We start from the raw sequence: 22,398 nt of genomic DNA, 5'->3' as shown, positions 1-22,398 counted from the left end.
AGTAAATGTGAGGGTCATTAAAATTATTTGAAAGATGTTTTACTACTTTCACCATGTCTGTGTATGTGTGCATGTAGATAAATGCACTTCATGCAGGTGCTGCTGGTGGGGAGGGAGAGATTTAAATTCCTTTGTTTGTGGTTTCTGGAGAACTCCCATTGCAGCCTGAGGAGATACTACAGTGGAGGTATATCTGTTTTAATTAGCACTAAGAATACCAGACAATTAGCATAGCTGGAAAACCCGAACAAATTAGCTTTGGAGGAGGAACAAGCTTGAGTTGTATGTTACGCTGGGTTGGTTTTAAAACTCTTTTCTTTTCAGTATGAATGCAATCCAAATTACTCAGGCATTGAAAGTCATTAGTACTTCTTCCATTATTGTTATTATTGACCAAAAGTACACAAATGGGACAGAATCAGGAGGACGCCTTTTGACATGAATAGCCCTAAAATACATCCCAGATGCACAATGGGGAGGTGCGGAGGTGAGAATGCAACAGTACTGTGAAGAGCTTGGTTGTTGGGATTCACGCACTTGGTCTAGGTAATGAGAATCCTTAGTTCTGATTTTTGCACTCCCAGATTATACCATCTTGTGGTGCTAGATATGTCATGTGTGATCTAATTGAAAGGTGCACCATTTGGTTCTTTAATTAGTAAAATTTTTACATGGGATACATGCATTTTTATTTTTTTATTTTTATTTTTATTTTGTAAGCCAGCAATAGATGTGGGCTTCTGCATGCATTTATAAGGTTATCTTGCTTTTTATGTTTGTCCTGAACCCCTGATGCGTTGGGGGTTTACCCCAGTCATTTTATCCTAAGTGGAGACTGAATATAGAAAGATTTACCACCTTTCCTCACATCAGAGTTGCAGGAGATGCTTTGAGTTTAGACTGCAGTAAATTAAAGTACTCTGAAACTCTTGACAGAAGCATAAAAAAACCAACAACTCCTAGATGTACATACACAAAAGTTAGGGTGGCATGCTGATAGATATCTGGGCTGCAAAATCTGTCTTGAAAAAATACCTAATTAGTTTTGGTTTCAAATGCTGTTGGTGAGATTAGGAATAAAAAGAAAAGTGGTGTGTCCTAGAAGGAAGCAGCAGCTACAAGTCAGTTGGATTAAATAGGCTTCACTGTTGTGTGACAATAATTTCTGTAATATATAACAGACCTTCTAAACAAGAGAAATACTAAATCCCTGTTGACAGTTTAAATTAATCTTAGTATATTACAAAAATTAAAAATCATTATCTTGTCCTTGTGCTATGAAGCTTGGTACTAAATATATGGCTAGAAGTACTGTAAAGAAGCTTCAATTAACTTCCCTGGATGTTAATCAGATAAGCTTTAAGATTTATGATACAACTTGGAAGTCTTTATTACATAAACATGCGTCTCCTTTTGGTGTCTTGGGGAGCAACCAAAGCAATTTGTTCATATAGAGCAAAAAAAGCAGCTCCATATAGCAGCTTAGGAGGGAGACAGCTGTTTTTGTTACAGCTTCTACTCTGACCTGCCTTGGTAACTTTAACATTGTCAAAGGCCAAAATTGTTAGCTTATGTATCTATTTGGAAACTTTTTAGTCATTGTGGAGAAGGTTTTGGACCTTGTTATTACATAGTTTGATCTCATGCAGAATCTGGGCTGGATCCTTGGCATTCTGTGATTTAAACTAGCAGAGAGTTTTGATCAAGTGGCTTAAAGTGCTTTTAATAGATGTGCCTGCTAACTTAATAGTGAGGATAACTGACCAGTGTTGAAAGTCTGTTGATGAAGAGAGCTGGGAATCCAAAAAACATTAATAATCAGTACAAAAACCTGTTACTGAAAGCTGGATTATAACTCATGCAGCCAATAGATGACAGAGCTAAAGTTTATTGGTTATTTAAATTTCATCGTTTTTCTAATAATCGAATGTTGCATTTTCAAACTCTGAAGTTCTTGTCAGGCAGAGTGTGGCAAGAGAAGAGGACTTTAACACCTTTACTTTGGTCTAGGCTACAGTGCAAATTGGAAGAGCCTCCTAGGTGAGATGGGACTCCAGAATACAAAGGCACTTTATCCATGCAGCCACACTGGGAAAGAAATCTAAGAAAGGCTCTTCCAGCTTGGTGCCTCCTGGGGAATGGAGCTAGCCCTTCTATAGTTCAGGGCTAGTATCAGGGTCCCAGACTTGTCTCTAAATTTTACTTTTGACAGTTATTCATTGCTTCTACTTATGGTTTACAACAGGAAGGGGAAAATATTTTCTATCTGGCCGTGGATGATATTGAAACAGACACAGAACTTCTGATTGGTTACTTGGACAGTGACATGGAAGAAGAGGAGGAGGAAGAGGAAGAAGTAACTGTTATCCAGGAAGATGAAGACACCGGCAGCAATAAAGAAGTGCAACCAGCTGGTGAAAAGAATGCAGGTGAACAATATGTGGCAAATAGTATAACTTGAGTGCTTAAAAGTAGAATCATAAGATCGCAGAATAGTTTGGTTTGGAAGGGACCCTTAAAGATCATCTAGTGCAAGCCCCCTTCCATGGGCAGGGACATCTTTCACTAGATCAGGTTGCCCAAAGCCCAACCTGGCAAAAACATGGCAACGTTTCCAGGAATGGAGCATCCACAACTTCTTTGAGCAACCTGTTCCAGTGCCTCACCACCCTCATAGTCAAGAATTTCTTCCTTATATCTAATCTAAACCTGTCCTCTTTCAGTTTAAAATTGTTCCCCTTGTCCTATCGCTTACTTACCCTTGTAAAAAGCCTTTTCCATGTTCCTTATAAGCCTTATTTAAGTATCGAAAGGCTGCAATGAGGTCTCCCCAGAGCCTTCTCTTCTCCAACCTAAACAGCCCCAGCTTTCTTAGCCTTTCTTCAAAGAAGACGTGCTCCTCTGACCTGTAGGCCACACTTCTTTTAATGCAGCTCAGGATACAATTGACTTTCTGAGCTGTAAGCACACACTGCTGGCTTATGAACAAGTTTTCATCTACCGGTTCTCCCATGTTGTCTCCTCAAGGTTGCTCTCAATCCATTTGTCCCCTGGAAGTAATGAGGAAGAAAGACAACACTAACTGTATGGGACTGGGGAACTGGAAGGCTCCCCAGGTTTACTCTGATCTCTTGTATGATTTTTATCTTATTTTGGGTTGGGTTGGGATTATTTGCCTAATATGGGGAAGCCAGTCCTCTGAGTTACTGAGAGGAGTGAAAGGGTGAACACAGATTTCATGACAAGTTATGATCAATTTTTTGAACTAAAAGAGTTCATCTCACACGACTATAGCCTTATAAAAGGTAGGTTTACAATCTAAGCAAGAGAGAGAGGTTCCCTGTGTAATAAACTTAGAGAAATAAACCTTTCCATAAAGGAGTTCAGCTGATCCTGAGGTAAGACGTCTAAGAAGGGGTAGGTGACCTGAGCTGCCTGTTGAATTCTCAGCATGTTTATGGATAGTAGAAACAACCTGTGTAACATGCTTAGACTAACAGCCTAAGTCACACCTAATGCTTTGTATGTATTTTCAGTAATGTTGATTATAATCCTGTCAAGATAGACTGTCTATTTGGAAGGAGAAATAGCAGTGCATCTGTAACCACTACTGAGATGGCAGTAAAATTCAGTAATTTCTTAGAAAAATTACTTTTTCCACACCTGTGAGAGAAGATATAAGACCATTATCTGGATGAGAAAGGTAGCTTATCTGAAGTCTTCCTCTTTGCTTTAAACAGTATTTGCTTATAATAGATTTCTGTCTCACATCCCTGTTCAAAGTGAATCTAGAATCACTAATTCAGAGAAGTATGTCTGCACTTTATCTGAGCAGTCTAGAGGGATTCTAGTCTCTGCCCCTGATAGCATTTCAGAACCTGCATAACAGCAGGAGAATGAACTGGTGTTATATCTTTATTGTGTAATATGAAGTTTGTAAACCTCTGTTGAAGAGAACAAGATTTCACAGGCATATGTGTGTGCAAAATACACATTGAGAGACAATATCTCTTGTGAATTTCATGATGCCATTCTGCATAATCTGTTTTTGGCAGAGAGTGTCCCTTAAAGTAACCAAAATATTCCCTGAAAACTATTGCTTTTCTGTTTTCTCTTCCAACCATGCAGATACCCTCACCTGTAAAGAGGACCATGCATGTCCAAACTGTGAATCCAGTTTTGCAAGCCAGGAGATTCTAGCTGAACATCTCCAGACGTTGCACCAAAAACCCAGTGAGGAAAAGGAATTTAAGTGCCGAAACTGTGGAAAGAAATTCCCTGTTAAACAAGCTCTACAAAGACAGTGAGTAGAAAAAAGAGTATTTTTCAGGGATCATTTCATTCAATCATTTATTTCTGTTGGCTTAATCACAATTTAAGCTTTAATTTTTTCTACCTATTTCTATCCTGACTCCTTTCATATTACTTTCTTGTATTTGTTGGAGACTTCAATTTAAATAAGAAAGTGTCACTAATTTTTAATCTTCCAAAATTACATACTGTAGGTCAGATTAAAGCTACTGGTTGGTGCAAAGCCCATGGTCTCCATCAGTGGACTCTAGCAGTTTAGGAGATTCAGCTTTTTAACTGGAGGTGTCATTACAGAATTAGACTAAGATTTAGAAAAAGCAAATGATATCTGGAAGGACAGAGAAAGGAAAAGCAGTGCTTTATGTTGGTTTAATTAAATATTTGTATGGCAAAAAAAAAAAACAACCAATAACAACAAAAGAACCTGTAGCAGATGGGAGACTTAAAAGTGCACTTTTAAGAGACTTAAAAGTGATCTTTTTTACTCTGTTCTTGGGTAGTGTAAATATGCAGTTTTGTCACTGAAGTCGTATATCTCACATTATACTTTTGTACAAATATATAACCCTTTTTTCTTTTGGTATTTATATATAAATTTGCTTGCAACTAAGTAGATATATTGCTTTTTATTGTAGGTAGTACACTGGTTGCCCAAGTATCTAATTATAGATAGTACATTTAATCTAACTGTTTCATATCAGGAGGAGACTCATATTGCATACAATGGGATTAATACTGCTCTTGTAAAGAACTGCTGATGTTTCTTATGTCTGAATAATGTTAATGTATCTTAAACTGGCAGTTATTTATGAGCTTTATGTCCTTTCATGGAAATATATAGCAGAGAAATATTTGGTGGAGGTAATTAAATATTTTCTATTGAACATAGACTTGCTCCTTCTAGTCTGTAGTGGGAGTTGAATTTGTGTAGTATGGCTAGTTAAGTAAATCTTTGCATCGTGCAAAGTAAAATTAATCTGAGGATACAGCAGTATGACCTGAACTCTTGCTGTTTATGCATCTGAGTCCCACTAAATTCCAGGAAACTTCACATATTAAATAGATTACTCACATACTTAAGCATTTGTAGTTTGATCTACAAGTAGTTTGTAGTTTCTAGCTACTGCAATTCTGTAAATTGTAGAATGTTCCACTTATTTTTTTATTTTTATTTTTTTGTTTTTCTTTAGCGTACTTCAGTGCACAGAGAACATCAACCCAGGAGACTCTTCAAGAAGTTTTCAGTGCTCTGTTTGCAATACTTCCTTCAGCTCAGAATCGAGGTTTTGTGTCTGAGTTACTGGACTGCTGTCGTATCATTGCTGGCCTCCCTTTGCATGTTATCTTTCAAGCTTGTTAGTGTATGTGAATCCTAACAGTGAAAGAAGTCAAATGCTTTCATTCTTATTTGCTGTAAGTAATGCATGAGGTGGCCTTGGAACTCTGCAGTGCAGCATGTGTTAAGCTCAGAGTACTTGCTGTGTGTCTGGTTTCTGCAGATACTGCTTCATGTGTTTTTTTTTTTTTGCTGGTTATCCCATATAGTTACGAACAGCACAAGGAGGCATGCAGAGGGGATGCCAGATTCATATGCAAGGCAGATGGTTGTGGGAAGAGGTTCAAGAGTAAGGATGCCCTGAAAAAACATAAAGAAAATGTTCACAGTGGTAAGAAACAGTTTAATGTTTTGGGGAAAAAAGCAACAAACAAACAAAAACCAACACCTCTAACATGTTCCTAGCCTTACATATGCAAATCAGAGTAAACACTGTCTTTTGGTTTCTTTTTTAATGGATTCATTTGTACCAAAAAGAAAATTAAGTAGTAACTAATTGCAAGGGTAAGTATTCCTTCTCCCCTAGGGAGAAATTACTGTATAGCAGATGAATCATTAGTCTTTTGCAAAAAATGCAATAGGAATCTGGGGAAGTTTAAACTAGGCAAATAAGAGATAAAGCAAAACAATTCGGTAGTGAGGAAAATCAACCACTGGCACAAACGGCTGCAGGAAGTGGTGAGTTCTTGATCTTTTGGTATTTTCGGGACACAATGGGATGTCTTTCTGGAAGACATGCTTCACAAACGATTAGGCTTGATGAGGGTATTGCAGGAAATTCTATAGTCTCTGTTGTGCAGGAAGCCAGATCAGACAATCCACTAGTCCCTTTAGGCCCTGGAGTTTTTATATCTGTGCACTGTGAATCAATAGTTTTCAATCAAACTTCACTCTGTTTTCATGAAAGGGCAAAATGCTTCTCTCAGGTCCACAATGCAGATCTCAGTTATGTCATTCTGCTCTCTCTGCATGTCCCCTCTCAATGTCAATGGCAGATCAGTATGTGTGGGGACAGCAGAATACCAGAGTGCAAAGGAAACAGTCTTTAGTTGATGAGAACACTGAGATGCTTTGTGAGATTTTCATTACATGATCTTTCTTCTGCCAAACTCTTACAGCATACAGAAACCCTTCCATAACAATTTTTATAAAAGATTCTCTCTTTTTTTGGTATCAGTAAGATTATTTTTTTCCCAGCCATGAACGTTGTTATATTTAGGCTCAACTTTGGTCAGTTATATATAGGTATACAAATTCCACAATTACTCTCTTGTATGATCACTCAAGGCATGACTAAGGGTAGATGCCTGAAGGATATTTTTGTTCTGCCTAAATAATGAGCAGAGCTTTTGTTTTGTCACTTGGAAGTCATAGAAATTACAACTGGTGTCAGTGCAGGAAGGAAAATAACCTACTAATGTTGAGGGACACTTTTTCAGTTCCTTCGTGCCTTGCAGTACCTGGAGGCAAGGAAAAGTAGAAGGGATTGCTACATGTGTAGTCCATTATGCAAAGTTATGAGCAGAGGCATAGGTATTCACTATCAGCTTCCTCTCCTCTGGAAGGCTCTTGTTAATGCTCTTGTAAGTTAAGGTACTAAGTTTATTCCTGTATTTATATGTATATCAGTACATGTCAATACTTACCATAAGTTTTATAATAGCAAATACAGATGTGAGATGAAGTACTTACGTATTGCTACAAATTTAAGTATTGAACTGATTGACAGGGTACACTGTAGTGAAAAATGTACCTTGTATTATGCTTTCACATTCTGCTCACTACACGTGGGCAGCTTTCTTCATTATCATCTTTCAGTTCTCTGATCCATTATGATAGTATGACCTAAGCTGGGTGTACTAATTTTACATTCAAAGTCTTAGAAATCCTATATTATCTTAAAGCCTGCTATTAGATTCTTTTATTTCTTTGTACAAAATGTTCATTGGAAATAAAACTGTGGGCAATAAAATGGTCTACAAATGAATAACATTCTTTACAAATTCCTCCATTAACAGCAGGCTATGGTGTATCAACATGAGATACGCTGCCTTTATTTTCTAGCTTAGTTGCTTTAGTTTTGTCCTGATCAATCATCAACAGAATGGAAACACTGAAGACTAAGACACATTTTGCTAGTCCCAAAGGGCTAAGAAATGCTAGTGTTTCTAGTTACGGCCCCCATAGGTCATTTTTGATTACAAGTCATTTCAACACGTTTTAGCAAAATGTTATGTATATAGTTTCATTCAATTTATAAAAAGTAATTTTATTTTAACGATATAAATAGTAAATAAGTCTTGTTATCAGTCTCATTTGAAAGATGATACTTTTGCAGGAGAAATTACTGTTACTAAAGCAGTATGAAACGTTCTTTCTGGAATTGCAGTGCTTGCATTTGTGCACACAATCTTGGCATCAATGGATGGAAAAATACCAATTAGGAACATGTGTTACGATTGCAATTAGTCAAAAGACCCAATTTACCTCTCATGTTAGTAAACCAAAGCAGTAAATTATCTGCTCATATCATGTGCCAACTAACAAGATGCAGTAAAGCATGGCATGAGTTCTTAAGTGAACCTAGGAAGAACAGATCTGTTGTTCAGGGCAACTCTCAGTATCCTGAGTGATTTCTCCTTTAGAAGTCTCAGGAACCACTCAGTGGTTTCCTTTCAATTATGTTTGTAAGTGAGAATTTAGTGCAGACTGATTTGCAGCCACAGACAGCAGATGTGGTTGCCTCGTTTTACTTCATGCACAGAAGGTATGAGGGCACCTTCTTGAGGCATCTGTTAGGTGAGGGCTCTCAAGACCAGCTCTGTTAGCCATCTTTGACTGTTTTGTCTATGTGTATGCTTTAACGTGTAGTCTAGAGTAGCACTTGTGATCTTACAGATCACCGTTTTAGTACTAAAATAGATAAAAGAGGAGAGGGATTGTCATTATAATTATTTAAGTTTAGTATTTTGGAACGGAAGACAAAAGTAAGGCCAGGATTAATTTTTTCTTCTTGAAGATTACTCCCAAGTAATAATCTGGAAAAACAAATAATCAGAATCAACATCATATTAATTCTTTAGGACAGCAGGAACAGGAAAGATATACAATGCTGAGAGTGAAAAATTGAGCTGGAAACCATCAATAGGTTTGTTCAGGATCCATAATTTGTCTGTATTTGAATAAACAGTGCTTGCCTCTCTTTGGTTCGGATTCCATTCTGTTTAGTGTTCAATGTATTGTGAACATTTTTTACATAAGCTATGAAATATCTTGCATAGGCATGTAACTATAAACAAAAAATTAGGTTTGTGGTAGCTTTGCCTTGTGATAGTTTTGTGGGCTATTAAAATGAATTTCAAATGACAAATAACAGAGAAATCCAAATAAATGCTTTGTCACTTCTTAAAGCAACTGTGAAAAAGGTAGGAAAATATATCTGGTAACGGACCTGTAGCTTGGTTTGTAATTTACATTATAGACTAGATTTGAATTTGTGATCTGGTGCTAATACACATTGCCTATCTTGTTCAGTTAAAGACCATTAAGGCTATGTTAGTAGAATGCTTAATACTTTCTGAATAGAGAAAAATGGGAAATGGTTGTTTGGGATCTTTTTTGTCATTGCTGCAATAACTTCTTTCAGGAGTATTTCTGTTAAAGCTATAGTATATATTTTTTGAAGATATTAGTTGAATTGACTTCTGGAAGAATTCAGCTGTTCAGTTATAAGATGAATTATTCTTAGCTGTGAATTGTGCTCTTCATATTTGATTGGTTAATGTGTGATAATATCTATATCAAGTTTTTTTCTATATTGTTCTAGTTTTCTTGCTTTATATTCCATTAGTAACTGTCTTGTTGGACACCCACAGAGGACTCCTGATACTGAATACTTTCAAGATGGGATACAAATGTAAAAATCTTATGTCAATGAAATGACCTATGAAAAGTCACAAACTCAGTAGAAATATTTAGGTTCTTTCTTAGCACTTCCTTTTTAAGCTGTTGGTGGTATTTTGTTTTTGTTTCAGGAAATTCTAGGAAGAAGCTGATGTGTTCAGTGTGCAATAAGAAATGTTCCTCAGCAACAAATCTCCAAGAGCATCGAAAGGTCAGTGAGATGAAGGCTAACCCACAGCAGGCTTTGATTTCACTAAGATGTAAGACTGTGGTGCCTAAGTGACTTGAAAGGTGCTGTAATGCAAACCTTTGACTAATCTCTGCCATAATTACAAAAACAATTTGTTTTGTTTTGGGTATTTATTTTTGTAATCACAATTGGTTGCACTAAAAATCTTTCTAACGTTGTAGTGGATCCTTTACCAAGTACAAGAAACGTTTGTGCTTGTTTCATTTGTGCTTTCCAATATTAAGTCAAAGATGCATGCTGTTCCTTAGCATTCTTAAACACTATAAATATGAAAGTATGTAACCTAACTAAGATGGCACATAGGCCTTAAAATAGGTCCATGAGTCTTTGATTTTTGGACAAAATGCAGTCAATCTTTCTTATTACCTTGTTGACATAACAGTAAGATTGTTACTTGTAATTTAGTTCTGTGGTAGAAAAAAAAAGTGCTTCCTCAAAAAGTAAATTTATAATGCTTTTTTGTTTAGTATATAATTTATTACTAGAACAGGAAGGGTTAACACTTCTAAAAGCATCTATTGGAAATAAGGGGTTCATACAGAAATACAGATGGACTATGAATATGAGATTCTGAATCCATTATACCCAAAGGAAGTCCCTGCAAGATTAATTTGATAAATCACTAAAACCCAGGAGATCCTGTTTTTACAAAAAGCTACATTGTACTGTTTATCAGATTAACTGTAAGTCTTTAATAATGCCCTGGTTATAACCTGAATCCTTTGAGGATATAGATGATATCAATTAAAATATGTTGTTGCAAAGGAAATGATGGGGCCCCTCTTTTCTCCCCGTTCCACCCCAACCCCTTGGCTTGTGTTAATACACCCTCCATTTCTTGGCTAACGGGGCTGTAATTTGTTCCTCCTCAGACCGAACTGTGGTATGCCATGCCACATGTTATTACAGATTTTACATGTCAGTGCACCTTATCGATTGTCCCTGAAAATGTAAAATATCATGGTTTAGCATGTCCATTTTATGAAAACTTGTTTCTTCATAGTGTAGACACTTTGATACAAGCTAATAAGCTTTTCAAATAGCATTGATAGTTGGCCAGTTGTGTGCTTACTCATCTTAAGAATCACTATGAAGATTTTCTGCATAAAAGTTTCTTTCCTCTTCTTGATTGGCTCCTGTTTTAAGACATATAGAAAATAGATATTCCAGATTCACACATCTCCATCAGGTAGTGAAAGAAATTGCTTGTAAGACTCATGCCTCCTATTATTTGAACTACTTTGCTTTTGTACAAAGTGGGGGAAATCCACCAGCAACATCACCAAAGATAGTTAAGCAAGAAAACCAGTAAGAAAATAATACGTATAACAGGGAGGAAACAGATTTTTTTTTTCACTCATTTCCTGTCAACATAAAGAAATAAAACTAGGAAATAGGTAAAGTAAAACAGAAAATAAGCCTGAACAACTGGCAGAGAGTTCTGACAGAGAAAGAAGGTAAAGATGATGACTACAGGGGAGGTTGAGATCTGTTTACTGTGTGAAGACACAGTTATTTAGATTGCTATATTTCACATCATTGTTGATTTACACTTATTTTATGTGTGCATTTTCCAGTTGTTTGTCTTAAGTGTCTAAAGATAAGCCCTTTCTTTGCCATTCACAATTAAAGTTCATTGTCATCATCTTCTGTCCCTTAATCAAAGCCTCTTGTTTTCCAGACTGTTGCTTGTGCTGTGCTAGTTTTTGGTGACTTCACTTTTTTTCTTTATCAAAATACATTCAAGGAAATGTTGGGCTGAAAGAGACCCCAGGAGATTTTCATACCCGTTTCATTCCTATTTGGTAGAGGGGAGTAAGCATGTACCTAAATCATCTAGGTATGCACCGTCTCAACTCCTAAAGAGTTCCCCTGAAGAAAATTCTATGACCTCCATAGGTATCTTTTTGTATTCTGATTTTGAAATGTGCTCATTAGTCTAGTGTTGTTTTTTTATGTCTTACTTAAATCTACTTCTGTACTGCAAATTGAGTTAATTATTCTTTGTCTTATGCCAGAGAATGCCAAGAAAAATTCATCACCATCTTCTTTGTTGCAGATGAGCACACTGCAAAATTGTTATGAACATCCTTTGTCTTTTCTTGACTGTATAAACACAATTATCTTAACCTTTCTTCATGCACCTGTTTTCCCAAACTGTTTAATTTTTTGTAGGCATTTTTTTCCTGTCGATTTTTTTCCTTTTCACCTGTATGCTTGCTAAAGTCAGCTGCCCAAACAAGCAGAGCCACGATGCCTAGTTGAGACCTTAATAGTCCCAAGTAGAGGAGAGTGATTTGGGGACTGTGCTTTTTAACAGCAGAATCAAATTCATTATTCATATTTTGTTTGGAATTCATTATTATTCTCTGTAGTGGTCCTATTCGTTTCTTTGATTTCTCCATCCTACATATTGAGTGGTTTTTGAACTTCATTTACTGTGTGGAAGTCATTTTGCATTCTGTTTTCGTATTCGTTAGGGATTACGGTCCTACCCAGAATAGTGTCATCCACATTTTTTACTTTATATTCCAAATATATTTATATCTATATTCCCAAATTACATATGCCAATACAGCCCTCATCTTGCACAATGCTTACAAATCTTCAACAACAGTTATGGTGTTGTTGCTTGTTGTAGTAGTGATCAGTATCTTTTTATTCTCCCATCTATCTATATTCACCTGTTTTCTTTGTCTTGTCCTCCAATTGTAAAGTGACAGCCTTCTTCTACCTCGTAGTTATTCTAGTTGGGCTGCTACATTATATGGTAATGAAAAATAAAGTAAAAAAATACCAGCAACCACAACTCAGCAAATGCAGTACAGGAGCTAACAGAACACTGGGTAATGGAAGTGTTGTAAAACAAATGCCTGTATGAAATGCAGGATTACTTCTCTGGTAAGACTTGTTGGGTTGTTGCGTTTCTGGATTTTTCAGCAGACTTCTTAGAAGAATCTGTAAGATTCCATTAAGAGACATGCTGCTGTGTGATCTGCCAGAGGGAAAATGACAGAACTGAGGAGGAACCTACTGATCTGTTTGAAGAGATTTTATGAAGAAAATTTGATACCTTCTTAATTTACGGTCCTTTCTGCCTTATAGAGGGGGACTTCATGCAAAATCATGCTGAGGAGAATCTCTCTTAAATGTTTTCTAATTTCTTTTTCCTGCCTTTTTTCACCTAGCAGGTCCATGTGTCTCTGCATTATTTTTTCTGCACTTCAACGTCAGCCAGCATTTTGTTTTACTGTGCAATCTTTGTTTGTCATGATTGCTGTGAAAACTGCGGAAATGTAGTGAAAACCAAATGTCAAATATCATTTAAAAATTGTCAGATCGTGGAGTAAATTCAGTTGAATGCCATGTTCTGGTATCCTTGCATTCTTCAAAGCACTTTCTTCTGACACAGAGTCTCATCCAATTCTTGGAGGGGTAGATTAAAATTCAAGTTAGCTTTTGGAAGTGTTTAACATGGGTGACTTTTATCTTCCAAGTTTTACTGCAGTTTTGCCCTTAGGGCTCTTTTGAATGACCTTTTGTTTTTCAGTAGACCTCATGAAAATTTTAAGATGAGCAGTCCTGGTCGTGAAGGCATATATTTATCTGAGTAATACATTAACATAGCTCAGATGTTTGCTAGCTTATATAGCACTTACTAACTTGTTTTATGAAGATGTGGCTCTTCAAAGCCCCGTGCAACAATTTTAAGTATGTTCTGACTGTAATGTAATAGAGGTTTATGGTGATAGCTGTTAGAGCCCCCTAAAAAGAGTAATGTTATTATATTAATAAATCATTGCACAATCACATCTGTGATATTACTGAATTGAATGAATGAATTTGCATAGTGTACTCATAAAGCATATTACTTGACAAGTTTTCTTAAAATGAAAATTTGTTTGAATATTTTTGTTAATAAAAATATATGCTATATGTTAGCACCGTTTTACTATGTGATTTTGTAGTTTTCTAACTGATTGAAGAGTGCCAGCAATGGATTAATGTTTGATAGCTACGGCTGTTTAATGCACATACACACAAGTCTGTCTGATTCTTTTCTGAAGAATTGATTAGAGTACCAGCTTACCAGCTATAGAGTATGCATTTGATCTCAATAGCTTTTTAAAGTGTGCACACTCAAGTCTGTCTGAACACAAATGTACTCAGTGAGACTGTTTAATAAACAATGACCATAAATTGAAATCAGACAGTTGTATAGAGGTAAAGCACAACCTTGGATTCTGATGTGTTAAATAGTAGACTTAAGAGTACCTTTCAAGTTATTTCAAAGAACTGTGGCAGGGGGATTCTGATATTACTCGATTGCAGAGCTTACACATAAACTTCATTTAGCAATCTAAGTCAAAATCCAGATCACTTTGGAAAGGGTAGAGTAGTAGATTGTTTGTGTATATAAGAGAAATTAACCTGAAATGCAGCTGGGTAAACAGGATATTTCAAATGAATGATCTTTGTGCTTAACACCTGGTTCTGGCTAAGTATTTGGTTAAGCATCACTGTCCAGAGTATGCAAACTTATAGAGAGTGCAGGAAATGACATAATCACTCTTTAGAGCAAGGTAAATGTTTTAGTAAACTAAAGTTAGTTTGGGAGTAGCAGAATGAAAAGCAGCAGAATAAAAACATGGTGAAGCAGTATTCTTACAGAGAATCTCTTTTTATTTTTTTCTTTTGTCTTAAGTGTAGGTCTTAGTTGATCTTTTTTACTGTGCTGTCCACAAATGTTTTTCATTAGAGTGTTGCACTGAACCTTTAATATTTGTTATTTTTAGCTGCTAGATTCTCCTACAGAAAGTTTGTAGAGCTCCCCAAAAATGTTTCATGAAATGTGATCTCTGTGAGGAAGTTCTGCTGTCGAAGGCTGTAGTTCCAAAAGGCTAAAAAGTATGTTTAGTTGCGCTGTGACCAGGTTAAGGTGAGGCTGCTGAAAGCAAGTGTAACACAGGGGAAGGTGAATGGTAACCTGGACAGGGTGTGCCATTGTAAAAAGTACTTATGCTGCATGAGTTGCCTCTGTTCACCAGATGAAATAACAAAAATGGTGAAGTCATTTCTTTTATCAGTATAATTACCAATATAATTACTCTGACTTTGACTTTTTTTAAAGAATTTGTTTTTTCCCATGTTCTTTAGCTGATGGTAGATATTGCCAACAAAAAGGGTACCTGGTTGTTAGCCATGTATGCATATATCCTTCATGCATGCCTTATGTGTAGGTGCTATGTCTGGAAGTGGAAATGTATTGAACTGAATGAAACTAAGACCTGCTAAATTCTAAATAAATGTGTCCCTAAGTGGTTTGTTGGAGCACAATTATTTTAAAACCACACCTGTAGTTAATCAGATTCTCTTTCTATGAGTAGAGATAAATCCTAATAGAGTTTGATGGTATTTGTATTTTGAAATTATTACAGTAGTTATGAAGTAGTTTTTGTGTTATTTTTACTTATGGCTGTTTTACTAGAAGGAAATGTTCTCAAAAGGTATTCTGCATCTGATTTTTAAGCTTTCATATTAATCATATTTTAAATGGATTGGTTATTATGATTTTGCATAGCCTTTGTTTCTGAATAAAGTTCTAGTGATTTTTTAAAAATGAGTATGAATACTGTTTATGAGAGATACTGTTGTTCATTGGGGGACTAGCAAAGGGGATATCACAATATCTGTAGGTATTAGTGTAGTTGATGGCTAAGAAATAGTTATGGTCTGTTAGAGAATTTCTGTATATGTAAGATGTGTGATCTTGTTTGAGTCAGGTATTTAATTATCATTAAATGCTCATTTTGCAGGTTCATGAGACCTTTGAGTGTCAGGAATGTGACAAGAAATTTATTTCAGCTAACCAGCTAAAACGCCATATGATAACTCATTCAGGTAACATACAAAATGACACAAACCTATATATAATGTGTTACATATTTAGTTTATATTCAGTTTTACCTGAATTGCTTTCTTATAGAAGGCTTAACAAATTAATTCTGTGTTGCTCTTGGCTGTTCAAGCAGGTCTTAGATTGCAAGGAAACCATCTAAGTTATCGTTTCTAAGCCTTTCAAAAATCCAAGTGTAATGCAGTATTCTTACACCTGTTGCTGCTTTGTCAAGCTATTTTCTCATACTAGTTGGCTAGATGATGTCAGTTAGCTGGGATAGGGCAAAAGATTGTTGCTTGGCTTATAGAGGAGGTGAAGAACTAGGGAGTGGCATTTTATGTTGAAAAGAAGAGGATGGGAGCTGAGGTATGCCGTCAGGCAGAGATCTGTGATAAAAGGGGAAACATTCATGTATATTTATTTATATATATTTAGTGGGCTCATATATGCACAGGGTTCTCAGTCAGAGGAAAAACAGCTCATACCCCACACCATTTTGTAGCCCCCACACAAAAGTTTCATTGTGCCTGTTTTCTGCCAGAACAGGTCGCTGTGAGCAGGGAGTTGCCTGTCCATAGGCTTTGCAGTAGAACGCAAATTGGCTCTGCCAGGATTTCTGATCACTGCAATCTAATGATTTTATCTTTCACCAGTGATTAGAAACATCAACCAACACAATGGAAACACAAATGTTGTTCTGTCAAACACGTTAACATTTTAAAAATGCAGGTTTTACAGCTGCACAGGCTTGTAATTGAACTATTTTCTTGGTATCAGTCCACACCAAAAGCTCATTTCTTGTAACATAATCTTTATCTCAGAGGCTCTTAGCTTGCTTTTGACATTTTTGGATGAGCATTAATGTTGCAGTCACCAGTCAAAGCATAAAGGCCTTTTTCATAGCAATTTTTGGTTTTGAAAGCTAATATGTATATTGTTAATTAAGTTTTAAAACATTTAAACTGTCATGCCCTCTTTCACATTTGTAATCTGGAAACAGGGTTTTCCTCTTTGAAGTCATTCTCTTTTGATTTAAGCTAATTAATCAGAATTTAGTGTTAGCAATGATTATTGCAAAGAATGTGCCAATTTCTTGAGATACACCATGGCTCATCTTTTGTGAAGTGACATAACTGTCTAACATAAAGGGCATTAGTTGTCTTTCTAATTGGTTTAATCTTAATTGGGTTGACTTAATTGCAAAAATCTCTCTGAGGAGATGACTGTCTCTGCCTTTCATCTTCTCCCCCTGTATAAAACAGGAGATTAAATGTCCCCCACTCATTTTCTACAGAAAAACGCCCCTACACCTGCGAGGTTTGCAATAAGTCCTTCAAACGACTTGATCAAGTGACTGCACACAAAATAATACACAGTGAAGATAAACCTTATAAATGCAAGCTTTGTGGAAAGGGATTTGCCCACAGAAATGTTTACAAGAATCACAAGAAGGTAAAGCACTCTGCTGTTGTTGTTTACAGGTCTGCCAGCCTCAGATTTACAGATATTTTTTTCTTTAAATGGTTGAACATTAAGCTCTGGCATGCTTATAAACATGGGATTAAAGTATTGGAAAATGTATTTTTTAGTGATTGTTGTTATAAGCAAAATCTCAAGATAATAATTGTAATTAGAACAAAATAAGTGGAAAAAAGGAAAAGAAGGAAAAAAGAAGGAAATCACGCTTGAATAAAAGCATCAAATATAAATTCCCATTTTGACTTTTGTTTTTTTGTTCTGTTTTTGTTTTATTATTTTTTTAACAAGTTAAATTTTAAACTGCTCTAAAATGTCTTCAATTTTATTTTTTAAAATACCACATTTGAATAAAACTGTAGTCCTGTTGCAGTCATTCCTAGTTGTTAGACTTAGCAGTAGATGCTTTCCAAGCTATACTGGATTTGCAGTGAGTAGTGTTCCCACATTAAAACAACATCAGAAGAAACATTACCTGAGAAATAGGCTCCTGAAGGGATGCTCTGCTTCTGTTGATTTAAGCTCAAATCTGCTTGACCTAATTTTCATAATGCCTGTCATTAATTTTAACCTGGGTTTACATTTTTAATGGCAAAGCTGTATCCACAATGGCTGTATCAGAATTACAAGACAGAAGAAAATCTCTATTTTTGTGCCCAATATTTGGCACTATTTTATTTTATTTTTCTACTTTCCCCTTTTCTTTCCCCCTTTTGATGAAGCTGATACACCCACACTTACAAGTCTTTTGCAGTTTGGCTCATGTTATATGCCATCTGGGAATTTGGCACAGGATCTTTGCACTATCTCTTGCACTTTCAGCAATAAATCATATTAGAGTAATAATAATGCTTCTCATAGGGTAAAATGGTGATGACTGTCTAAAACAGAAAACAAGCAGAAATCTGCTGAAAGACAAGATTCACTCCCATATATGTTGTGGTTACATCTTGTGTTTTAGACTTTAATGGGGCAGAATCTCACAAATTGGATATATTCTAAGAAAACATATAGAAAACTGTCTGGACAGATACTTCTGTATCTTAAATGAATAGTTTTTATGTGTTTCCCTAGGTTAATTTGCAGCTGATTCCTGATAGGGAATTTTGGCTGTGAGTGGACTTTGGGTTAAGTATGAATAATGAGCAAACACTTTGACCCACTTTCAGTGTTCAAAACAGCAGCACCACTAACATAAGCAAGGATTGCATAAAAGAATGTCACAGAATTGGTTCTTGTGTCTGTCAGGGATTAGAGACTCCACATAATAGGAGAAACATTAAAATTTAGTGTTAGCAAGTACCTAATTTTGACAGAATTCTTTAAAGCATGTTGGAATACTTATTTTCTGAACCTGTTTGCACATAGTACTGGCTGTAAATTGATCCTGTCCTATAATGAGAAAAACTTATTTGTGTCTTTACATAAAGTTTACCCAAACACTTGTGCATATTCACCCACCTACATTTAGGTTTCTAATTTCACTTGCTAAATGAAGGGATAAGACTGAGGGACAGGACTTGATGTAGATTTCCTGAGCTGCTTTTCTGAGACACCTATGTTTCTACTGAGTATAGAAGTTTTAAAGATACTGATTAGCAGAACAAGGTGCCTAGATTTGGCCTTAGCTGTCCCTAAAATCTTCAGTCCAGTAAGTAACATATCTTTAACAAAGGTAAACAAGGAGAGGTAGTAGATAATAGAGGGAAATATGAATATGTATACACAAAACAAATTGTAAAGTGTAAACCAAGTATACGTTAGTTTGTGATGACAAAATAGTTTTAAGTGCCATTATTTAGGCAGGGCTGTACTACTACAGAGGGAAGAGAGCGAGAGTTCTGTTGCTTGGTCACAGAAATGATGAACCAGTAAGAGTGGAAATGTAAACTTTTATTTCTCATACTTCTGTGTATTTGTTCTTCTCAGGTTTTTAATGAGTCTTCAGATGTGTACTCCCTTAAGACCATACTCTAGGTTTCATTTTCTTCTGAAGCAAGAAAAATTGACCTCAGTTATAATTGAAATTATAAGTGCTTTTTTGAATTACTCCTTTATGGAGGCTACTTGATCTGTGTTTTTTTTTTGTTTTTTTTTTGGAAGTATCAGAATAAAAATGACATTTGGCTCTCACAACAGATGCTTTAAAATATTTCTCGGATGTAAGTGAATGGTCATTTCAAAGGTACAGAAGGAGATTAGTTCCTCACATTTCACTGGAAGATACACAGTGGTTTTGCTATGAGCACATCTACTCTGCTTAGTGGAGCACTGGGATGTGAACCCTAACTTAGCACTCGTTACACCCTTGTAGGTACAGATCTGAGAGGCAGGAACCATTAGTCTTTTTGTGGTATCACTCTGATGTACTGCTGCTGCACACAAGCACTATGCTACTCTGCGTAGGTGCATGTGCAAGCTTGCTTTGTCACTTGCTTGGAGATAGTGTTATGCAGCGTGGAAAGAGCTCAAATGTCTTGAAAAAGCTCAGACTAAATCACTGAGTGGTCATGGGAAGAATATGGTTCCATTTTTTGTGACAAAGTGTAAGGATTAAAGTTGTGTTATTGCAGTGGAAAATGCCACTAACATTGCATATTCAAAAGTAGTTGTGCAGGCATAACAGTGGGAAGGTATGTTAAGATAAGCAGATAAGAGGAACAGAAAATAATACCTGAAATTAAGAGACGAGCACAGTATTGTGTTACAGATAAAAGTAGTCACTTTTCATTCAGGACAGACTGGATGAACGTGAATATTCTGTGCCATGTAATGCAGGTTACTTCTATACAGGACAATGCAAAGTTTTCGCTCCATCTGCTACTTTGCTATGTATAGAGGATGAGTTCAGAGAATAAAATATGAGGAAATGACAGTGAGCAGAAGTAGGTCACCAGACATGGGATTTTAAAGGGTTTATGGTTAATCCAGGGATATTTGGTCCTGGGGAGCATAATGATTTAAAACAATTGTATTCCCTCATCTTCTCTACTGGGAATGGGTAGCCTTGGGCTGGGTTTGAACTTCCACAGATGCTGTTGTAGGAAAGGCTGCCATGAGATATTCCTTAAAAGCCTATCCTTAGTTGCTTTGATTATATGACTGTCCAAAAAGTGCACTGAATTCTTCTGAAAATGGCCATCTGCAAACCTTAAAGGGTTGGAGGTGCAGGCTTTTTGTGGAATGATGACTTCATTTTGTACAGTTTCTGATGACAGATGCCAGTGTCCACACTGTATCCAAATGAGCCTAATCCAGCATCTATAATTTCTGCACCTTTCAAAATACTGTAATCAGTGGTATCCAACAGAAAATAAGGAAGTTAGAAAGGAATTGTTTACTCTATTTTAAAGTATTTAAGGGGATATAAACATGGAAAACAATTTAAAGAAATGTGTTTAATTTTTGTAATCAAATAGAATCATAAATTGTGTTTTTCTACATAGTGGATATGCAAGTAGAGGGAAATGTATATAATATAGTAGGAGTTTTTGGTTTTGTACTGTTGTTTATGGTCCTACTGGCATTTTAACAGTGGAAAGGTTCATTCAGCAATTTGGATCTCCTCTAGAGGAGACAACAGTAAAAACATCCGTTTTGGGTTTGTGCTTTATTTTCCGTTCTCCAGCCTGCTGGGAATGTCTGCTGAAGAAGTAGCACAAAATAAAGTAATGGTATTTTTTTAGTCTAGACAGACTCTTTCTCATTGGACTGTGATTATAAAGCATTGCAGTACTGCATCCAAACATTTAATGCATTTCAAGGCTTAGCTTGCTACTGAATGACAGAAAAAGCTATGGATAGTTTAGAAAACTGTCTAAAGCTTCTATTTAGTGGTAGAACATCAGGTCACTGAAACTAATTGCAATGTTAGCAATATGTACTGCTTATATTCTGCTCTAATTCAGGTTGTAAAATGAGACTGCAACTCACATTGTTTAGTTTGACTGCCTTCTTTTTTTTGAATTCTAATGCTGCAGACTTCCATACTGGATGTTTCATCTTATTTGAATGGAAGGCAATTATAGAAATCTCTCTCATGAGAGCAACTGCAGTCCATTTTTCCGTATGTAAATCCAGAGCAGTCTAGTGCATTTTGCAAGATGCTGCTGGGACCCCTATCCAAAAATAAAATCAGTTATTTAATTGTATGAGCGTAGTCTATTGCTTTGTACTGCCGTGTACTTATATATAGCTAAACAACAAAGCCTTATTTATGTGTGCACTGTGTACCTGCTACCAGATATGTACATGTATCCTATTATATAGCAGATTGTATGGCTATTTAGTATATACCGTCTCTTCTAGCAGCTTTTAGTAAACTTGTTAGCTATTTTTTAATATTTAATGTAAGCTTGACAAATATACTGGCCTACTTTCGGGATTTGGAGTTCCTGTAGTATAAATGTGCTGCTCATAGTTGATCCCAAGCTTGCATAACTAAGTGAAGAGGTTTGACAGTGGTGTTGACACATGCATCTCAAAGAGCATGTGCCTTGACAGCTGACATTTTCTGCCCCTTCTCTGACTGAATGGAAGCTCTCTCTTTTCTGGAACCTATTAGTAGATCATAGGAGGACAGTATTAGAACTAATGTGCTTGTTTGCAGGGATACCTTTGCTCATTAAGATTTTCATGGCTTTTTGTAACACACATAGCTTGTTTCTGGGCTTTTCACAGATGGGGCAGATGAGATGGGATATCTATGTACCCTTGCATGTGGGTATGACTAGTTAGACATTTGTAGTGAAATTCAGAAATGTAGGTGAATTCCTGTATTTTGGTCAAAGCCTAGAAGTGGCAAGAGGATGCTAAGAAGGAATTATATGCAAGTGACTGTGCTCTTCAGAACTATCACTCAAGTGTTCTAAAACAGGGCATTTTTAAAGTAAATGACATGAAATTTGCGCTCGTGAAAGGTGCCAGATTGACAGCCTTAGAGACTGAACCCTTCTATTTATCCACAGAACAGGTACAGCACAGACAGCAGCACTGCGAGCTTCCCCACAGTGTCTCGTCAATATGTCTCAACCCTGTTCTGGAGGAACCACCTATTGAGGTGAGAGGGTAGTTCAGTCTCTTCATGTCCTGTCAATCCTTGGCCTAACTGCTGAGACTGCCAAGCAGGGTGTCAGCTAATGCAAACTGTGATGTAAACCTCTAGCAGCTGGATTCAGCAGATTTTATATAACTTGTAATATATTCCATGTGTTTGACAGTGCT

The 22,398-nt window shown here is 36.3% G+C and overlaps 1 protein-coding gene across 9 annotated transcripts in view; it reads left to right on the top strand.

Moving 5' to 3' along the window:
* The window catches only part of PRDM5 (PR/SET domain 5), an 87,882-nt gene that overhangs the window by 23,390 nt on the left and 42,094 nt on the right, over positions 1-22,398 (top strand). For 6 of the 9 annotated variants that reach the window (XR_010831072.1, XR_010831071.1, XM_048074352.2 and 3 more), the window contains 7 exons: positions 2,246-2,429; positions 4,129-4,303; positions 5,502-5,594; positions 5,857-5,978; positions 9,682-9,761; positions 15,617-15,701; positions 16,994-17,151. Coding sequence is in view for 7 of the 9 variants with exons in the window: in XM_048074352.2 (XP_047930309.1) it covers positions 2,246-2,429; positions 4,129-4,303; positions 5,502-5,594; positions 5,857-5,978; positions 9,682-9,761; positions 15,617-15,701; positions 16,994-17,151 (897 nt within the window). In the remaining 2 variants the exon portion in view is untranslated. Of the gene's footprint in view, positions 1-2,245; positions 2,430-4,128; positions 4,304-5,501; positions 5,595-5,856; positions 5,979-9,681; positions 9,762-15,616; positions 15,702-16,993; positions 17,152-22,142; positions 22,235-22,398 lie in introns of all 9 variants that reach the window. The other 3 variants (XM_066995950.1, XM_048074353.2, XM_066995953.1) reach the window with 2 other exon arrangements.

This window comes from Anser cygnoides, chromosome 4 (genome assembly GCF_040182565.1).
Source record: "Anser cygnoides isolate HZ-2024a breed goose chromosome 4, Taihu_goose_T2T_genome, whole genome shotgun sequence".
Taxonomy (NCBI): domain Eukaryota; kingdom Metazoa; phylum Chordata; class Aves; order Anseriformes; family Anatidae; genus Anser; species Anser cygnoides.
This window is presented reverse-complemented; position numbering and strand designations above follow the sequence as displayed.